The 18340-nt window shown below is 37.6% G+C and overlaps 1 protein-coding gene across 9 annotated transcripts in view; it reads left to right on the top strand.

Annotated features, from left to right (window-relative positions):
• Nucleotides 1–18340, top strand: part of LOC113642945 (LIM domain containing preferred translocation partner in lipoma) — a 194911-nt gene that overhangs the window by 159159 nt on the left and 17412 nt on the right. For all 9 annotated transcript variants that reach the window (XM_027146784.2, XM_047813124.1, XM_027146778.2 and 6 more), the window contains one exon: nucleotides 12504–12673. In XM_027146784.2, the coding sequence (XP_027002585.1) occupies nucleotides 12504–12673 (170 nt within the window). The remainder of the gene's footprint in view (nucleotides 1–12503; nucleotides 12674–18340) is intronic.

The raw sequence follows: 18340 nt of genomic DNA, 5'->3' as shown, positions 1-18340 counted from the left end.
TTATCACTTCTGCTTATACATATAGAAATCTATTGCACTGTATCCGTGTGTCACTGTATCTCACAGATCTGCTGACACTTCTTTCTGACTCATGCCAGATTTACCTTTCATTTATATAAATATCATCCTGTGTAAAAAAAACATCTTTCTTGCTTTGTGCTTCTGTTCCTTTGTGTGCATGAATCTGTGCATGTGGGTGTCTGGGTATTATTGAATTATTGTTAGGTATCTGAAATAAGGATGTGGCTTGTCTCAGACTCTGACCAGGCTCATTTGCATGGAGAGATGGGAAGAGGCTTCTTCTTTTCCATTTGAGAAACAGGTGCATTTGTCACTTTGCAGAAGTGAACTTAACCCTGACAAATGCGGTGAAGTGCATGTGTCGGCGTAATCACTTTTGCTCGCCTTGCAATTTGAGCTTCCATTATAGTGTTTTCCATTAAATGACGAAAGAGAGGCACGGCGCTTTTTCTTTTTTTTTTTTTAAACCATCAGTGGTATTATGCACTCAGCAGATAGGGACCATTTAGAATAATCTGTGGCCACTGTTGTTGATAATGCTGCTGCTCTTTAAGTGCATACATGATATCTTCTTGGCTCTCTAACCCCCTGTTTTAAAACCCCTGGTTTCGTATTTTGAATGAAGCACGATACAAGTATTCTCAGTTATATCTTAAATTAACATGATAAATTTTAGCGTTGTACCTATTTTATTACATTACGCACAATGCTATTCTACTATCTGCTGATACAGTAGTAACACCAGTGGGATTTAGGCCTTATTTCAGGTCTTTCTAAATCAAGTGATGCAGCAGAACTTACTTTTCTACTTTAGGAATCTGTTTAAACAGATTCATGCTCTGTCCCTAGTTCACAATAAGGGCACTTACAGTATCAGCAAGACGGACATATTAAGTGCTGTTTTTTTCTCAATAGCAAAATCTGGGAGATTTGCCCCTAAAAGAAATCCCACTGTGTTCCACACTTTGTTATATGTGTGTGTTCTCTTGCTGGAAATGGTGTCATATTTTCCAGAAGCTTCTCAGCTTGTAAAAAAATAGCAAAGCATATGAACTCTCATCTGAATTCATCGACAAATGTAAGTAGCTTGTTGCTGTTGTTGCAACTGATTGTACACATAACCGATTTTTAACTTTATTTGACAATCTATATACAGTTTCTTTGAGTCACACGGCTTTTAGGCTGCTGTGACCTCCTTTCACTTTGACATTTCAGTACTGTATGCCCCGGTGAATGTGTAGTAACAGTGAACCAGCCATGACCACACACACACACACACACACACACACACACACACACGCACACATACACATTCACAATGACCGTGTTTGCAAACGCTCTCTTTTTGTCCAGAAGATAAGATAGCATTCTAAGCAGACTATGAATGGGCCGACATCAGGTCACACCGGAAGGCATGGCCTAAAACGAATGACTGAGCATCACTCTCCTGGCACAGACACAGATAATAGAGAAGAGAGGAAACACTTCCGTGGGATTGCTGCTGGAAAGATAAAAGAAATAAAAGGTTTAAGACATGGCTGCTTTAGGCGAATGGTTAAACCCAGGCAAGAGCTCTGGGTCATGATGGAGCCCTTAATCCACTGGCTCTTAACCAAATGCTCTGTTACCACATCTTTACTCTTTATGCAATTTATATTTATTTTTATTGATGGAGATTTCTTTAACCAGTGAAAAGAAAGATAATGACACAGTTCCACATCTGGTAGTAAGTCAGGACAAAGCAACTTGGATAACAATCCTAAAGCTGGTTTAGTTTTTGTCTTACCGAAGAGCTGTTTTCTTTTGAATATACCCTTTAAAATATGTTGTCATTAAATCCTCATCCTGAAACAAGAGTCAATTCCCAAACTCCTTTCCTTAAAAACTAAAAAACAAAACATCGATTTCACACTGAAATTATTCAGTGTGAATAATTATTCAGCGCCTCATGCAAACATGGTAAACTAAATGAATTTAAGCAAGACAGCTTGTAGGTACATCGGCCTTCGAATTTTGAATTTGACTGGACGGGTTTGAATAAATTGAAGCAGCAGGTAAACCTCTATTTTGTTGGTCATTAGTCACATTGAAATACAATTATATACTACTTTAAATAAAAGAAAAGTACTCTTCATTCATCTTCTGTTACGTCCCACAATGATGGATGATCTCTCTGTCTTTCCGAATCCCCGAACTGCTCAACAACGACCGAGCAAAGAAAACTCCAGAGCTTTAGTTTACACGTTCAAAGCTTTTTTAAGGCCATGTGGGTGGAAGGGGATGAGAGTTGAAAGGTATCCTCAAGACTAATAATTAAGCAGATGAATCGGAGTCGAGGCTGTGCTCTTTCTTTAGCAGATTCAGTCTTTGTCCTCCTCTAAGCCACTTTTATTGGTGGTGTTAGTGACTTTGATGATGTTCTGTTCAAATGAAGAAAATCAAACCATTATAGCTTCTGCTTCTCCAGCTGAGGCTTCAAGGTCTCCTGAGGCAGGAACGGTTCAGTTCAGAGCTTGTGATATAGTGAGCGAAGACTGCAGTGCTTATGAATATTATCACAAGGCAACTCTGTGAACAAATGAGAACAAATGAGAAAGATACATGGTTTGTACATCGATTATGTATCAAATGAAATAAAGCAGAAGTGAGAGAATGTGACAGGCAAGAAATTTGAGCCGAGATGCGAAAAGTTCAGCGCGGGGCATGCGAGTGTAGTCACAGGGTTTCTAAAGAGCTAAAGCAGGACAAAGCGATGAATAATGCACTTCTTCAGGTGCACTGTAGCATTCATAAATAAATGAACTCACTCTTAAAACGTCCTCCAGTTTCTGACTAATTAATATTTCCAACTCGATATGTTATTATCTAATAACTCTTGATTTATTAGATTGACTGTGAGCAAGTTGTCACAAGACAAAGTACCAAGAGTTTTCTCTGTTATTCTATGTGAGAATTTTTTTAAATTTTAGTTTATGATTCCTAAGTTATGATTCAAAAGATGTCAGAGGAAGTTTTGCGTTTTGACAGCCCCCAAAAGCTGAATGACGACGGTCGCACAAGCTTCACTTTCCGAGACGTCTTGAGACAGTCTGCACGTTTGTCTGTGAGCTCTGTGAGTGAGAGTCAGAAACCTTCACCTTCTTCTCTGCCTAATGTTAGCTAGAAGTGTTCTCATAATTTATAAGACACTATCATGAAATGTTGATGAAGAATGTTGTGAAGGAGACACAGTACTGGGTCAAGACCCAGAGCATGCGGTCATGTTGTTAAACTGGGTTAGGTGCAGTAGGAGAGCTCTGGTCCATGTCCCTGTACAGTACACACATCTGTGCTTCTGTAAAGGAAATGAGCTGTGTTTTATGTATTATTTAGCATTATACATTATAGTATTATTGTGTTTTTCTGCCTTCTGTGATTCCACTGCTGTTGTGGATGATTTCATACTGAATACCGTATAGATTTGTACTTCCCAAAAACTTTTAATACCCAAGCTCACTCTTGCATCTGTGGATAATCTGTAGACCTGTATCTAAGGTACTGTAGTTTTCACACAAGGAATCTAAGTGTGTTTGTTGCCTCAGTATTGGTCTGGTTTCAGACTCACTTGATTTATTAAACCTCATGCATTTATGTTCATCTTACATCTTCATGAATGCTTATGAAGACCACATTATTTTCCAAAAAGTGCAAAAAAACAAACAAACAAAAAAAAAAACATTCCTGAGCCATTCAGTATAAAATGATCTTCCTCTTGTCCTCTTGTTTAACTTTCCCTTCTGCTCCATTCTCATGGCCTGTCTGAAAATGTCTCGAATACATGATCGGAGGCATTACAACTCCTGAAATTTGTTATCTTAGCTTGTTAGCTTAACCGTAAACAGCACATTTTTTAATTCCAGGATAATATTTTGGCCTGTACTTATGTAATGCTGGTCTTGCTCAGCAGCTCACCATGGACCTGTGAAGCTCCGGGTTTGTCCTGCTGAATAATTCCCTCTAATTTCTGGAGATAAATGTATGGAGATAGAGCAAGTCCAGTCACGTACATTCTAATACCATGCTTTTATCACCAGAGTTCCAGTCTGCTATTGGCCTGAGATTTGCAGCAGTATGTGTAGGGTGTGACCTGAGTGTATTTGCCCACTCCATCTTTTCTTTATTAAGTTGCATAGGTGATGAACAGTAATTTGTTTAAATGAATTAGTATTGAGGATTCTAAAGGCTTCTGCACTTAAAACCAAATTTTTGTCTAAATATACAGTGCATTGTGCTAGTTTTCTGGCTATAGATCAATCCGAGATGGAGGTTAAATGTAATTTTTCAATAAAGAATCCTCCCGGACGTTGTAATTCAGCCCAGGGCCGAGGTCTGCGAGTCTTCTCTTAGAGCCGCAAACATGATTTATTGTTGCTGCACTGGTGTTGTTTTGGGTTCCCATTGGACACCTTTGTTTAGTCGACACTACAAACTGTTGCCGAGAGAATTATTACTCTGAAGCTCTGTGTCAGGAGGCAAGAGCTGACTGATTTATCTGCCAAGAACAGAGTTAAGCTTTCTGTCAGTTCTTCAAAAAAACAAAATAAGAATCTTGCAGTTGGAAATTTGAACACCATGAACACTGTTATTATGTCCATTACCAAGTAAACAAAAATACTCAGGCAATGTCTTATTTATCGGTGTTATTTATTTATATTCTACTTCATATTAGCTGTCTCTTTCAGGGGTGTCTATTAACAAAGATTTTACGTAACCTTTAATTTATTTCTTATCAGAACAAAAGATATAAAATTTCACTCATGACTGTGTTCAATTACCAAACATGCTGTTTCTTCCGTTTCCATTTCCATTACCTAATCTCTCTGCCTCTCTCTTCCTTTCTTTCTTTCTTTCTTTCTTTCTTTCTTTCTTTCTTTCTTTCTTTCTTTCTTTCTTTCTTTCTTAATGTCATGATTCAGCTCGGACTTTGGCCACGTGCAGTTTTGTTTGTTTCCCGTCACGTGTCTGCCCCGCCTCGTCTACTCCTTCCCGTCACCACAACTGCTCCTCATTGTGTCATTAGTGTCTTTGTATTTAAGTGTGCCGCTTTGCCGATGGCAGCGCGGAATCTACTGTTGTCCTGTCTTGTCTTCAGTCTGTGTCATGTTTCGTGTTCCCTTTGTTATTAAACCCTGTTTTGTTTTGCTATCCTGCGTTTGGGTCCGATTCTTGCCCGCGTCATGACTTTGCTTAAAATCTCATGTCTTTCATTTTCTGTAGTTATATCTCTCTTATTATTTATCTTTCAGTCTATTCAGTCACGCTTAATCACATACGTATATACAATGTGCATGTGTGTGATTAAGTGTGACTGAATACACTGAAAGATAAATAATTCCAGAATTTCTCTGTTTTTTACTTTTCAGTGAGTCCTTGGTGGATTTACTGGTATGTTTTTGTCATGTTGTAAGGTTCAGTTCCAGCTTCAGCTTCAGTTTTTTTGACAGATGTTCTCACATGTTCCTTAAACACCTTCTGATACAATGTAGAATTCATAATGGATTCTGTGATGGTGATCTGGTCTGGTCCTGCTGCAGCAAAGCATCCTCAAACCAGAACACTTCTACCTCCATTGTAGATTCATGCACTTTGACATCATCTGTAGCAAGAGCTTTCTGTAGGTCCTGTGATGATATTTTAGGGATTTTACACCTGGTCATGTTGGTAGTTTTAAATGTTCCCCACTTGTAAATGATTTTCCGGACAGTGGAATGGCTGATTACAAATTCTTTGGAGATCTTTTATATCATTTATAAGACAAGCCTTCTTTAAAATGCTCTGTAACAATGTTCTAATAATTTGCACCTGAGGTGATACACCTGTAGGTCATTTTCATCTCATTTAAGTACAAATAAATTAGGGGGTGTCATTACTTATTCTTCGCAACAAATTAAATTTTTTAAATATATATATACACTGCATAGTCATGTGTATATGTAAATACTCAATTTCTGGCTTTAGATTTCTTGTATTATTTATTTTTAGTCTATTCAGTGATATAGAGAGAATATATGTTTACACACACACACAAACACACACACACACACACACACACACACACACACACACACACACACACACACACATATATATCTATGCATACACACATGCCTGCATACACACACGGACACAGATACTCACTCATCTAACTCACAGTAATATTTGTTCACTTGCAAATATTACATTTAAATCTGGGTTCAAGAAGAACTGAAGTCATTAATCATTAATTAATTTGCTCCATCATCCACGGCTGCACGTGATCTCGGCCAACTACCCAAAAAATCTGATGAAGAAAATGAAGGGAGGAATCCAATAAATAAGAAAAGTTTAAAACAAAGCTCTACCCCTAATGCACTTAGACTGTGTGTGTCTGCTGTTAAACACTCTGTGATCCAAATTATGTATCTGTGGCCACAATTAAGCACCAAAAATTCAACAGTAAATTGTTTTCTTTGTTTTTTTGCCTCATTTCACAGTCTGTCACAACAGATAACTGTTTCCTGTGTATGTGTGTGTGTGTGTGTGTGTGTGTGTGTGTGTGTGTGTGTGTGTGTGTGTGTGTGTGTGTGTGTCAATAGGAAGAATTGCTCTGTAATAAATTTGCGGGATTTTCTCAGCAGCGGAGTTTGACACAGTGACAGATGTTTTTTTGAGTTGTTTGTGTGGTTTTTTTTGCTTGTGGTCTCTAAAGATTTTTTTTTCAAATCATTGTTGTTCCTAAAGAAACCAAGATGAACAGGATCACCATGTTCTCTCGCCTCAGTGCCATTATTTTGGTGCCGTGCCATTTGTTTACAGCGCAAAACATTCCTTTATGAAAGAGCAAGCTGCTTACGCGCCAAGAATATGTTGTGTACTGGTGTATTTGTTTACACGTGTTTTCTCGTCACAGGCTTTGTTTTCGAATACAGCAAATGCTGAACACTTTGTCTTGTTCTCTAAAAAGTGCACACGCCAAAGTTTTGGCCCCAAAAAAAGAAAGTTGTTTATCTTTACATGTGTGCGGTTTGATTTCTGGAGTTGCACGATTTAAAAAAAAAAGTCTCTGCATCTCCCAGCGTGCCTTTGTGTACATGTTTGTGTACGTGTTTGTGTACATGTTTGTGTACGTGTTTGTGTATTCGTCTCTGGCTTTTAAAGCGATGTATATCAGTGTGAAAAGGTAAAGAGCAGCACAGTGGAGTGTGAGGAATCTGATACTTCTTGTCACTCAGAGCATCCACCGTTGCTGAGATTACAGATGCTCGGCCCTGCCACTGCAAACATATTATAAATCAATTATTTATGGAGCAGCATCAAGAATGCTTTAATCTTCCTCCTTTATCCAATTAGACTGCCTAAGCACAATAACGCTCCTCCGGCTCACATGCAACACGCACTGCTTCTTTCGTCTTTCTTTCCTCTTTATTCCTCTTCTTCTGTCTTGATGTGGGAGCGAGAGAGAGAGAGAGAGTCAGAGTCAGTAGAGGCTTCTGAGGGACTGCGAGCACAAAAAAAAAGTGTGTGTAAAGTGTAAATGAACTTCTCTTCCCCCACTCGTTCTTTTTTATAAAGGAGCTGTTTGAAGATTTAATATGAAGAATTGCCCTGCGTTTCTTGAGCAGCGAGTGGGGGTCGGGGTTAAAGCAGTCTGGAGGTTTATTGTGTATTAATGTGAAGTGAATCTCTTTTCCACTCCAAGAAGTCAGGTGCCAGTGCAGTAACTTGTGTTGTAACAGTTACTACACAGTGTTGTAACAACTGGTACTGTTTTGTATTAAATCTCTGTGATACTAAATCACTAAAAAAAAAAAAAAATGTCGAGCATAGTAATCACACAGACCTGTTGTTCAGAACATTTGACACACAGTGAATCTTTGTACATAATTAGCCACACAAGTAGAGTCAAATGTTCCAGACTTGGAATCATGGCCTTTTTTGGGGACAGCTGGAGACGTGCACTCTTATTCCTCCACTGAGACTGAGTAACAGAGAAATGCCATTTACAGCTGTGGGGCACGGACCTTGTTAAATGACACACACACACACACACACACACACACACACACACACACACACACACACACACACACACACACACACACACACACCTATGACTAGTAAATTTCCCTAGCAGATGTTTGCCTGCAGTTTCCCTCAATTTAAGTCAAACATTTTGCCGCAATATCTCACAGCTCACCTTAAGACCACTCAGGAGGGTTTTTTTTTAATACTTTTGCATGTGTATTGATAATTGTGTCCATGTTTTCACATCATAATATTACATTACAATACATAATGAAATCCATCCACACTCAAACAAGTCTGTGTTCTCAGAGAGAAAAAAGGATTTCCATGAAATGGACATGCTGTTAAATAATTGCTGATGTCATAGATCACTTTCCAGAGATATCCCTGATTGAGGCTGACTGGCTTTGTCTATTAAACAAGTAGCAAGTAAACAATAGCGTCAAAATCTAAAGTTCTCCAAGATGCATCAAATAGTGCCAGTTCCAGTAACCAGTTAGTTTCGTCATAAAGGAACAAAAGAAAAATTATTTAGTTATAAACAGTTTGATGTAGTTTTGCATGGTTATTGGTGTTTATAATGGTGTATTTGATGCTTAGAAATGTTTCCTCAGATCAGGTCAGGGATCTCTGCAGGCCAGGTTCTCCCACACCATGTCTTTTTGCACAGGGGCTTTGTCATGCTAAAACATTTATTTTGGTTTGGGATACATAACAGAACGGAGACACATGTACCAGTTGAGGAAGTTTGGGGTCAGAGCAGAGGGTCAGCCATGACACATTGCCCCTGGAGCAGGTAGCGTTAAGAGCCCATCAGAGGCAGCTTGACTGATTCCCAACTTTTCATTCAGCAACCAAGAGCCTTAACCACTTGTTGTATAGAAAATCCTAGCTGGTCCATTTGAAGATTAAACCCGTAAGCTTGGCTTTATTAATGCCATGCTCTAACCAGCTGAGCTAACTTGCCTAAGGAAATCGTAATGTGACAGCCTGACAAAGACACTGTACACAAATCAAGGCCCCAAAATTTTGTTTTAAATGGTGTATTTGCTTTTTATAGTAGTGTACTGTATGTGACTGCTTGCTAATACTGCTTGATAATAGCAAAAGTAACTGTAAAAAAAATCCTACAAAATGAAATAATTTAGAAATGAATATAAACAGAAAAAGAGCGTGAAAAGAGCTTTCGACCCTCTCAGTCTAAAGACCTGATTAGAAGAAAGATACAGAGAGAAAACTTTCTTTCATTTGTTTATGTTCTGATGTTTTTTCTGAGATCCCACAATGTGTTTTTTTTTTTTTACCTCTTAATTCAATTCGTTCGTGAGACCGCTCAATTATGTTGAAGACCAAGGCTCTGCTTCACAGAGACTTTGATTCCTAATCCAAAAGATAGAATTAAGTTCTTTTCTCTTTTTCTCTATCTCCATCTACTTTTCTTCTTCTTCTTCTTCTCCTCCTTCTCAAGCGCTGAACGGAGGAAACGAGAGTGTCTGGTTCTGCTCCAGTTCCCGTTCATGTCTCTTAAACTTTGGTCTGCTTAAACTTCAGTGTTGCCTCAAACAGCAGCTTTAAATGATGCAAAAAGACCAAAAAAGAAAAATAGCTCAAAAACTGTGGAATAAAGTTTCAAATTAATTCACAATATCTCACATATTCTTTTTCTGTAAGATTCTATCTGTCCTCAGATGTGTCAAAAGGAAAACACCACAAGATACGGTTATCTAAAGCCCATTATTAACTGATACTGTTAATTAAATTGCCGGCATCTTTAATTGGTTTAAAGATATCGTTGCATTGATTCGGAGACATGTTAAACTCGGTTAAAGATATCTGCAGCTCAGTTGAAGCTATCCGACTGCCTTGTTGTACAACACTCAATCGGAATTTTTAACGCAATAGGATCTGTTGAAACCAAACTTCGCAGTTTCCTTTATCATAAAAAGAGCCAATTCCTGATGGGACGTAAGTGACACTCAGATCTCATTAAATACATCATCAAGGAAACTGAAGCAGTGTTGATTACAACAAAGACATGATAAGTATTTCTGTGCTCTGTTCTTTGAAACCGTGCACTTTTAAAATGTCACACTGCGGATGTTATATATTGTAGGCGATATGACAATAAATCAAATTTTTAGATTGTATGTATGCGTGAAGTGAAAGTAGTATCTAGTTATGTCAGTAATGCTATATCGATCTATTCTTTTTCCTCCAGAACGCAATTTCAGCTCACTCTGCACTATATTAAAGGACTGACCTTAATAAACGCCTTAGATTTCCTTCGGTTGTAGGGCAACTGATCACTTTACCCGTTTTAAATAGGATAAAAATCACAACACTATAAAGGACTAAATTCCCTTGAGACTTCTATCAGGCTAACTTTAGAAGTGTTCCTCATATTGGCTTTTCATTTGACATTGATTATAAACTCTTTCATCCATCAGACACCATTCTAGATCAGATCTCTGTGGAGAATAATCAGCACCCGATTCATCTTAAAAAAAAAAAAGAAAAGAAAAGAAGGAAGGAAGGGGAACGGGGGAATGTTCAGGTTTTGAAAAATCAATTAATCATTGCAGAAGAATTGGTTTTAATACTGCTTCAGAGCTTTCGTATATGACTCTGAGAGAGGATTTGTGTTTCTGAAGTTAAGACATTCACCACCTTCATATGGTTTGGCTGTGCAGTACGATCACATTTAGAATTGCTGGCCACTTTTATAGGAACACCGGTATCCTGCTCATTCATGTAGTTCTCTAATCAGACTGTCACATGGTAGCAGCATCATTCAGAAAATCATGCAGGGTCAAGTCAAGAGCTTCAGGTAGTTTTCACATCCAACATCAGAATGAACGAAAATTTGATCTTGTTGATTTTTGTGTCATCCGTGCTAGTGCCAGATGTGCTGGTATATTTCTGAATCTGTTGATTTCCTCCAGTTTTCCTCATCCCAGTTTCTAGAAGTTACACAGAATGGAATAAAAAACACTGGAGGGCATCACTAGGATGCCAGAAGAGACTGGCCGAGCTGGTCTGAGCTGACGGGAAGGCTATCTAATTCAAATAAACACTCTTTACAACCATGTTAAGCAGAAATGCAGTTCAAAATGCACAACACGTCAAGTCATGAGGCTGATGAGCTACAACAGCAGTACAACACATTCAAAAGCTGATGATAAGAAAAGTACTTCTTTTTATACAGCTTTCAACTACTCATATATATATATGTATATATTATACAGTATATAAAGCATGTTGTAAAAGATCAAGTCAAAGATATAATGATGTATAAGTAAAATAATAATGATAATAATAAAAAGTTAAAAAGAGTAAAAATGCAGCTAAAATAATGCAATTAAGTGTGTGAGAAAAAATAGAGTAGTTAATAGTGAGTATTTAAAACAGTATATTAATGTGAATAATAGAAATGACAAAGAAACGTTACAGTAAAAAATGCTGTTTTAGGAAGTGAGAAAATCTTGAATATAGTGGTATAATAATTTATCTAAAATTATTATACCACTAAAATAAACAATTTTTAAAATATATTTTTACTCATTTCAAGTAACTTTCTTATTCCATGCACAGATAATAAAAGCTAGAAAGTGGTTGAAATTTTGAATATTTGGTTTATTGTAATCTTATAATAGAAAATACATCCATTTGACTTTATATTATTTATTTGTTGTTGTTTTTTTTTGTTTTCCCTGTAAATGTAAGACAAAATATTAAAAGCTAAGAATATGTGAAATGTTTTTGCTTTTATTTATTTATTTATTTATTTATTTATTTATTTATTTATTTATTTATTTTTATCACTGATATATGGAACCTGATAGACACAGGCTCTCCGTGACCCGAGAAGTTCGGATAAGTGGTACTATAGAAAATGAATGAATGAATATATGGAGCCTGATGAATATTTAATGCTAAAAAGAAAATCCTGCTTCACCACTCATTAATATAGTTAGTTACTAAAAAAGAAAATGTATGAGGCTTTTTTTTGTCGTTGTCGTTGTTTTAAATGAGTGCTCATTTAAGTGCTGGGTGGAAATCTGGATTTTCAGTCTTATTATTGAGCTGTTGATCACGGCTCAGCCATTCTGACAGTCAGGGAAAGTTCATTCCACCACCTGGGTGTCAGTACAGAGAACAGTTTTGATGCTTGTCTTCCTGCTATCTTGAGGGATGATGTGTGGAGGGAATGTGCAATAATGTGAATTTTCTCCCTGAGTGCTTCTGAATGATGTTCTTTACTAAATACTAAGTAGCATCTGCCAAAGCATCTGTTAATCAGAAGCAGGAAGTAGAACTGTGCAGCTGGTGAATGTTTCGAGGCATGTCTATGTTCATGAACTTGTGTGTGTTTCTGTAATTCAGCACCAGTTTTGAATACCTGTTTGAGAGAGTGTGACGCGTGTGTGTGTCTGTTGCAGGCCGCTGTGCAAGCTGTGGGGAGAACGTTGTTGGTGAAGGCACTGGTTGCACTGCCATGGATCAGGTCTTCCATGTGGACTGTTTCGTGTGCATGACCTGCAACTGCAAGCTGAGAGGCAAACCCTTCTACGCTGTGGACAAGAAGGCTTACTGTGAGCCGTGCTACATTGTAAGTCTGATCCTTCACCCCTTACACACACACACACACACACACACACACACACACACACACACACACACACACACACACACACACACATATTCTGTACAGTCCTTTTGAGAGAACAAATATCTAAATAATAAAACATAGTGCTGACTTATGTTGTAATATAGAGATATTCTCAAACTTTCAGAGGTCATTCCACATCTACAGTAAAAATTGAATACAGTAAAGACCTCAGACCTCATTCTGGACTTCTGGAGTGTTATTTAGAAACTGTGTGAGAGTTCTAGACATAGTTTAGAGTTTGCTTAACACAGAGTCATGTCTCAGTTACATGCAATTCAGTATCTGACAGTTTAATAGAACCACAGCACCTGGCCATATATGGCCAAAAGTATACAGACACATGACCATCACACCCATATATGGACTTTAACCGCACTTCATCTACAACAGTGGAAGCGCACAGTTGTATACTGTAGAATCCCTTTGTGTTGCTGTAGCGTTTACCGTTTTCCTTCACATGTTCATGCATGACAATGATCCTATGCACAAAGCGGACTCCATGAAGACATGGTTTGCCAAGTTTAAAGTTGAAGTGAAAGAAGAGTGTCCTGCACAGATCCCCACATGAATGAATACAAAACCACACTCCAACATCTAGTGCAAAGCTTTCCCAGTGAGTGGAGCTTGTAATAACAGTGAAGGGGAACAAAATCTGAAATGGGATGTTTGAAAAGCACATATGGGTGTTATGGTCAGGTGTCCATAAGCTTTTGACCATTTACTGTAGTGTATGTCATGCTGCACACCCAAAAACTAAAAAATAGAATTATTATTATTAAATAGTGTACATTTTTGAAAACAAAAAGAAATATTTGACACAAGGTTGGAAAAAAAAATCATGTGAGCTACTACAAGGAGGTAAGTTGTTGAATGGGGAGCCCAGAAAATCTGAATAATCAGCTGTGTAGATCTACTACAGGTGAATACACCTTATTCTCATACCATAAATATTGACATCATTTTTAAACTTCACCAATGACTTGTCACTATCTCTGAGTATCACATACTTTAAAAAAATCCTACAAATACTGTATGTGAAGTACACAGTTATGTTGAATTTGTTATTTAATATTTGTTTATATTCGTTCCCTTTAATATTGTATCATAGACCTCATACAAAAATATATACTATATATATGTTCTTTGATAGTTTTCATATTCTTGGAAACTCTGGTTTCCTCTATTTTCAGTATGTCCAGGCCTCTTAATCTATCACCTGTTCACGAAAGCCCTTAAAAATTTTGTCTTTGTGCAAACAAATTCTTTCCGAATAAACAGGCGAGAAACACGCATAATATTTCACCTCTGCTACAGTATCGCCTACACGATCCCTCAGTTAGCCCGTAGTCAAATCCACATTAAACTCCACTAGATCAGATTAGACAAACCGATCACTCGCATGCAAAGGCCCGCGTCATGTGCTTCACTTTGTTTGGAGGTTCATCTGATAAGCTCTCACACTGGTGAATCACACCTCAATTGTGGAGCAGGTAGTAAAATCACATTAGAATGCCAGATAGGATTATCTGCCTTTGTAGATTGGAAACCAAATAATGCTCTTCGGTCTTTTCTGTCCGCTTTCCTGCTTCCTTTTCGGTTGCTGAAAATATCTGATGTAATTTAAAGTCCAGGTTCCAGTAATTACAAACACTTTCATTTCGGTCCCCAGTAGAACTTAGAAACGTTTTATGAAAGTCTTATGAAACTTTCTGGCTTTCCCAGAGCTCAGGGTTGTGCAACAAGCACATAACTCACACAACAGTTAGCAGCAATGAGACATAAAAATGATTCATTCCAGTTTTTTTTCCAAACCACCATTCACATTTGTTACTGTAAAAACCACAGTGTTTACAGTAATGCACTCTTACGCATGGCTTTACTTCTCCCAGTGACTTTAATTAGCATGTAAATAGAATAAACAGCGATTCTGTGGTCAGCAGCTTCTCAGTGATACTACAAGCTATATTCTGTGTCCATTTTTTAAAAATATCTATATATTTTACACAAAGCCAACAATCTACTTTTTTTTTTAATTTTCTTTCATTTTGTTACTACAATGCTGAAGAGTGTGACACATTGTGAGAAACCTTGCATTAAAATCCTTATTCATGTTTTAAACCTGTCAGTGAGCCAAGAATTGCACTGCATACCAACAGTGAGACGTAAAATACTGTGACATCATGCATATGGCGTCAAAACCTCCTTCGCACCAACCCTAAAAACCGCATGTTTAGCGATTCTGTCACTCATTTCAGTTAAAAAGCAAAGGGTTGGTAAATACCAGGCTTGACCTCAGCTCACCTTTTGTACAGCTCAACATATTGTGGGAGAACCGAAGGCTGTCATGTTCTGTACAGCACCTTTATCGTTATGCTCTGTCCTTCTCAGTGCATTTCTATAGTCTAATTGCTCAGCAAGGAAATCAATCAGAAAAGCATTTACATTTCATGTTGAAACCACCAAGGCCTGTCCCTAAAGCTGCTGGGAATTTCCTAATTTCATTAGTGAGTATTTGTGCTGCTGAATTGAACATGAGTATGGTCTGTGGGTTGCCCTATTTCCTCTTAAGGAAGATGCTATGGAGATTACTGAGGCATTGCTGTCTGCCCTGGCTTCCTCTTTTACTCCACCACTTCTCCTTAACAAATCAGAAATATTACTGAAATTGCTGTACTTTTATTAATATTCAAATTTTGGTCACTTAATTTTAGATTTTCTACATGCTGCAATGCTACATTGTGGTTTCTGGGTTGAATTTACAGCTTTTTTTCCTCCACTTCAGGTAATAGGGCAGTTACTAAAAACAAACAGCTGACACTTCAATTTGATTGTGATTTATAGAATTATTATTTATTTGTATGAGTGATGATTACAACGATGATTAGGATTGTTTCAAATATTTGTTGCTGTTTCTGTTGCTAAATAACTATTAATTATTTTGCATAATAATTATACATTTTTATTCATTATAAAACAATTCAATTTTAGTTCTTTATTTGGACTGCAGATCAGAATGTCATGTGTTCAAATCTCATCATCACCCCAAAAAAATAAATATAAATAAATAAATAAATAAATTTAAAAAATGCAACCCTTGAGATCCATAAACTTTAACTTCTTAGTTGAATAAATTAAAATGTATGTACGGTAAGTCACTCTGGATAGAGGGTCTGACAAGTACAGTAAATGGTTTTTTTTTTTGTGTAGCACTTTAACAATGGACATTATCATAAAGCAGCTTTAAAGAGACATATAAATTCAGATATTGATTTTTATTTGCCAAAGGTGTTATTAGTAACGATATTAGAAAGAAACCATGAGAGGAACCAGACTTATCTTATAAATAATTTCTTACTATAACTGTGTCAAAAAATGCAATAATAATAAACATTCATTCATTCATTTTCTACCGCTTATCCGAACTTCTCGGGTCACGGGGAGCCTGTGCCTATCTCAGGCGTCATTGGGCATCAAGGCAGGATACACCCTGAATGGAGTGCCAACCCATTGCAGGGCACACACGCTCTCATTCACTCACGCAATCACACACTACGGACAATTTTCCAGAGATGCCAATCAGCCTACCATGCATGTCGGAGAAAACCGGAGTACCCAGAGGAAACCCCTGAGGCACAGGGAGAGCATGCAAATTACACACACACAAGGCGGAGGCGGGAATCGAACCCCGACCCTGGAGGTGTGAGGCCCCCTAATAATAAATTTTGAAAATTTTGTTAAAGTTATCAACGCCGTGAGGCAGCAATCCACAATTAATGACATCACCCTCAAATGGACAGCACATATTTGCCATAAAGACATTTTACATAAGCAGAAAGCGTGAGATGTGCCGTTCTTACTGCTCTGCCCAATTATAGTCCTTCAAGAACAACATGTATGTCTGAACACCGAGCTGTCATTATTATGTTCTACTGCTCACTAAGAAAACCTACCATGTCCAGGACAAGCACAGACCATCTGCCCGTTGCTGTTGTTTTGGGGGGGTTTCATGCAGGTGACAATATATACCTCCTTACAGTGTCTGTGGGGTCAATATCAGTTCAGTATCAGGGGCAGTAAATGAGGACAGATACTGGGAGAAATCACGAGGGCTGACTCTCAAAGAAACAATCTGTGTTTAAAAAAAATCCAGTTTGAACAATGAGGAGGTGGCTGATACATCACAAGCTTTCTCTTATTCAATAAAAAAAAAGACTTTGGCTCATTTACTACATGCCAATTCTCCTTTATTTATTTTGTAGTCATTCCTGATGCAGGATTTTTTTTTATAATCTATTATAAAGCAGAAACGGTAGAAATTAATCAAATGAAATCTCAAGTGCTTACCAATGTTACCAATCACCTGTGCGCAAGGGCTGTAAGATTATAACCTTGCCAACTATGAACTTCAATCAGTATAATTGCAGTAATTGAAATTGCAATGCCCAACAAACACTGAATTTTTAAAAAAAAAATTTTTTTAGAGATAGCGTATGAGGTCATATTCCCTCGTTATCCTCATTTTCAGGCTGTAAAATATTCCATTTCATCATCATTAGCATGACGATCAACATGCTTCCAATACCTTTTGTACAATACTGCATCAGTTGCCTTTTAAATCAGCCCCATCCTGCAGCACTCAGACTGATTGTAGCTGTCTTCTGTGGAAGTTTTCCAACTCAAACCCATGCATTAAAGAGGGCTGGGATAATTTAAGAACTTTACTTATGCATTTCATCAGCATAAATGTTCTTCTGGCGTAAGATCAAAAGGATGGGGGGAAATCTGAATTTCTTAATGAAAGTAATTTCTTCTTCTCTTCCTCCCATCCTCAGGGTCATACGCCTCTGTACGATTAGAGAAGCAACATGAGACTCGTGTCTCTGAAGAGTAGCGCCAGGCCATGTTGAGCTGGGGGGAAAAGCTGAAACGAGGCTGGGATGTTGGTCTAGGAATCTAAGATGAGAGAATAAGAGGCATAATATTTATTGATGGGTTTAATTTGATGTATCTGTTTTTCTCAGATCTGCAGGACTGCTGCATGGGTGTCTGTATGCATCGTGTTTCTTGGTGTTCTCTCAGGTTTCAGAGATTAATAGAAAACTTCACTTTGTATAATCCTAGGGATACAGAAGGAGCCAAAGGTCAAACCTCTGTGCATCCAGACATTCATCTATGAACTTTAGAAACTTGCTCTAAATGACTGAGAGTTTTCAGATCCTGTGATCAATTTGACTGTGTCTTAATGTCTGAATGTGTGATATAAATCAAAAGTGAGCCATATCTTCTGAATCCTGGAAAAGGAATAATGCCAATAACAACAAATCTGCTGTGAATCCATGAAGCATTACTTCAATTCCTTAGTCAGAGTTGGAGAGAGAGAGAGAAAGGGTGTCGGACCTTGTACACACATTGTCCCGGTGTATTTTTTCAGCTAATTGTCAAAATGGTAGAGTGTGGCTTCTCCATTTATAAAGTCTATAATATTTCCAGTAAAGTGATTAATGTATCCTGTTGACACAGGTTTGGAATCCAGATGAACAGATTGTCATATCTTGTCTGACTTTGGTTAAACAAATCAATCAGGTTTTGCAATCCAGTAATAGTTCT

The sequence above is a fragment of the Tachysurus fulvidraco genome, chromosome 5, assembly GCF_022655615.1.
Source record: "Tachysurus fulvidraco isolate hzauxx_2018 chromosome 5, HZAU_PFXX_2.0, whole genome shotgun sequence".
NCBI classification, from domain to species: domain Eukaryota; kingdom Metazoa; phylum Chordata; class Actinopteri; order Siluriformes; family Bagridae; genus Tachysurus; species Tachysurus fulvidraco.
This window is presented reverse-complemented; position numbering and strand designations above follow the sequence as displayed.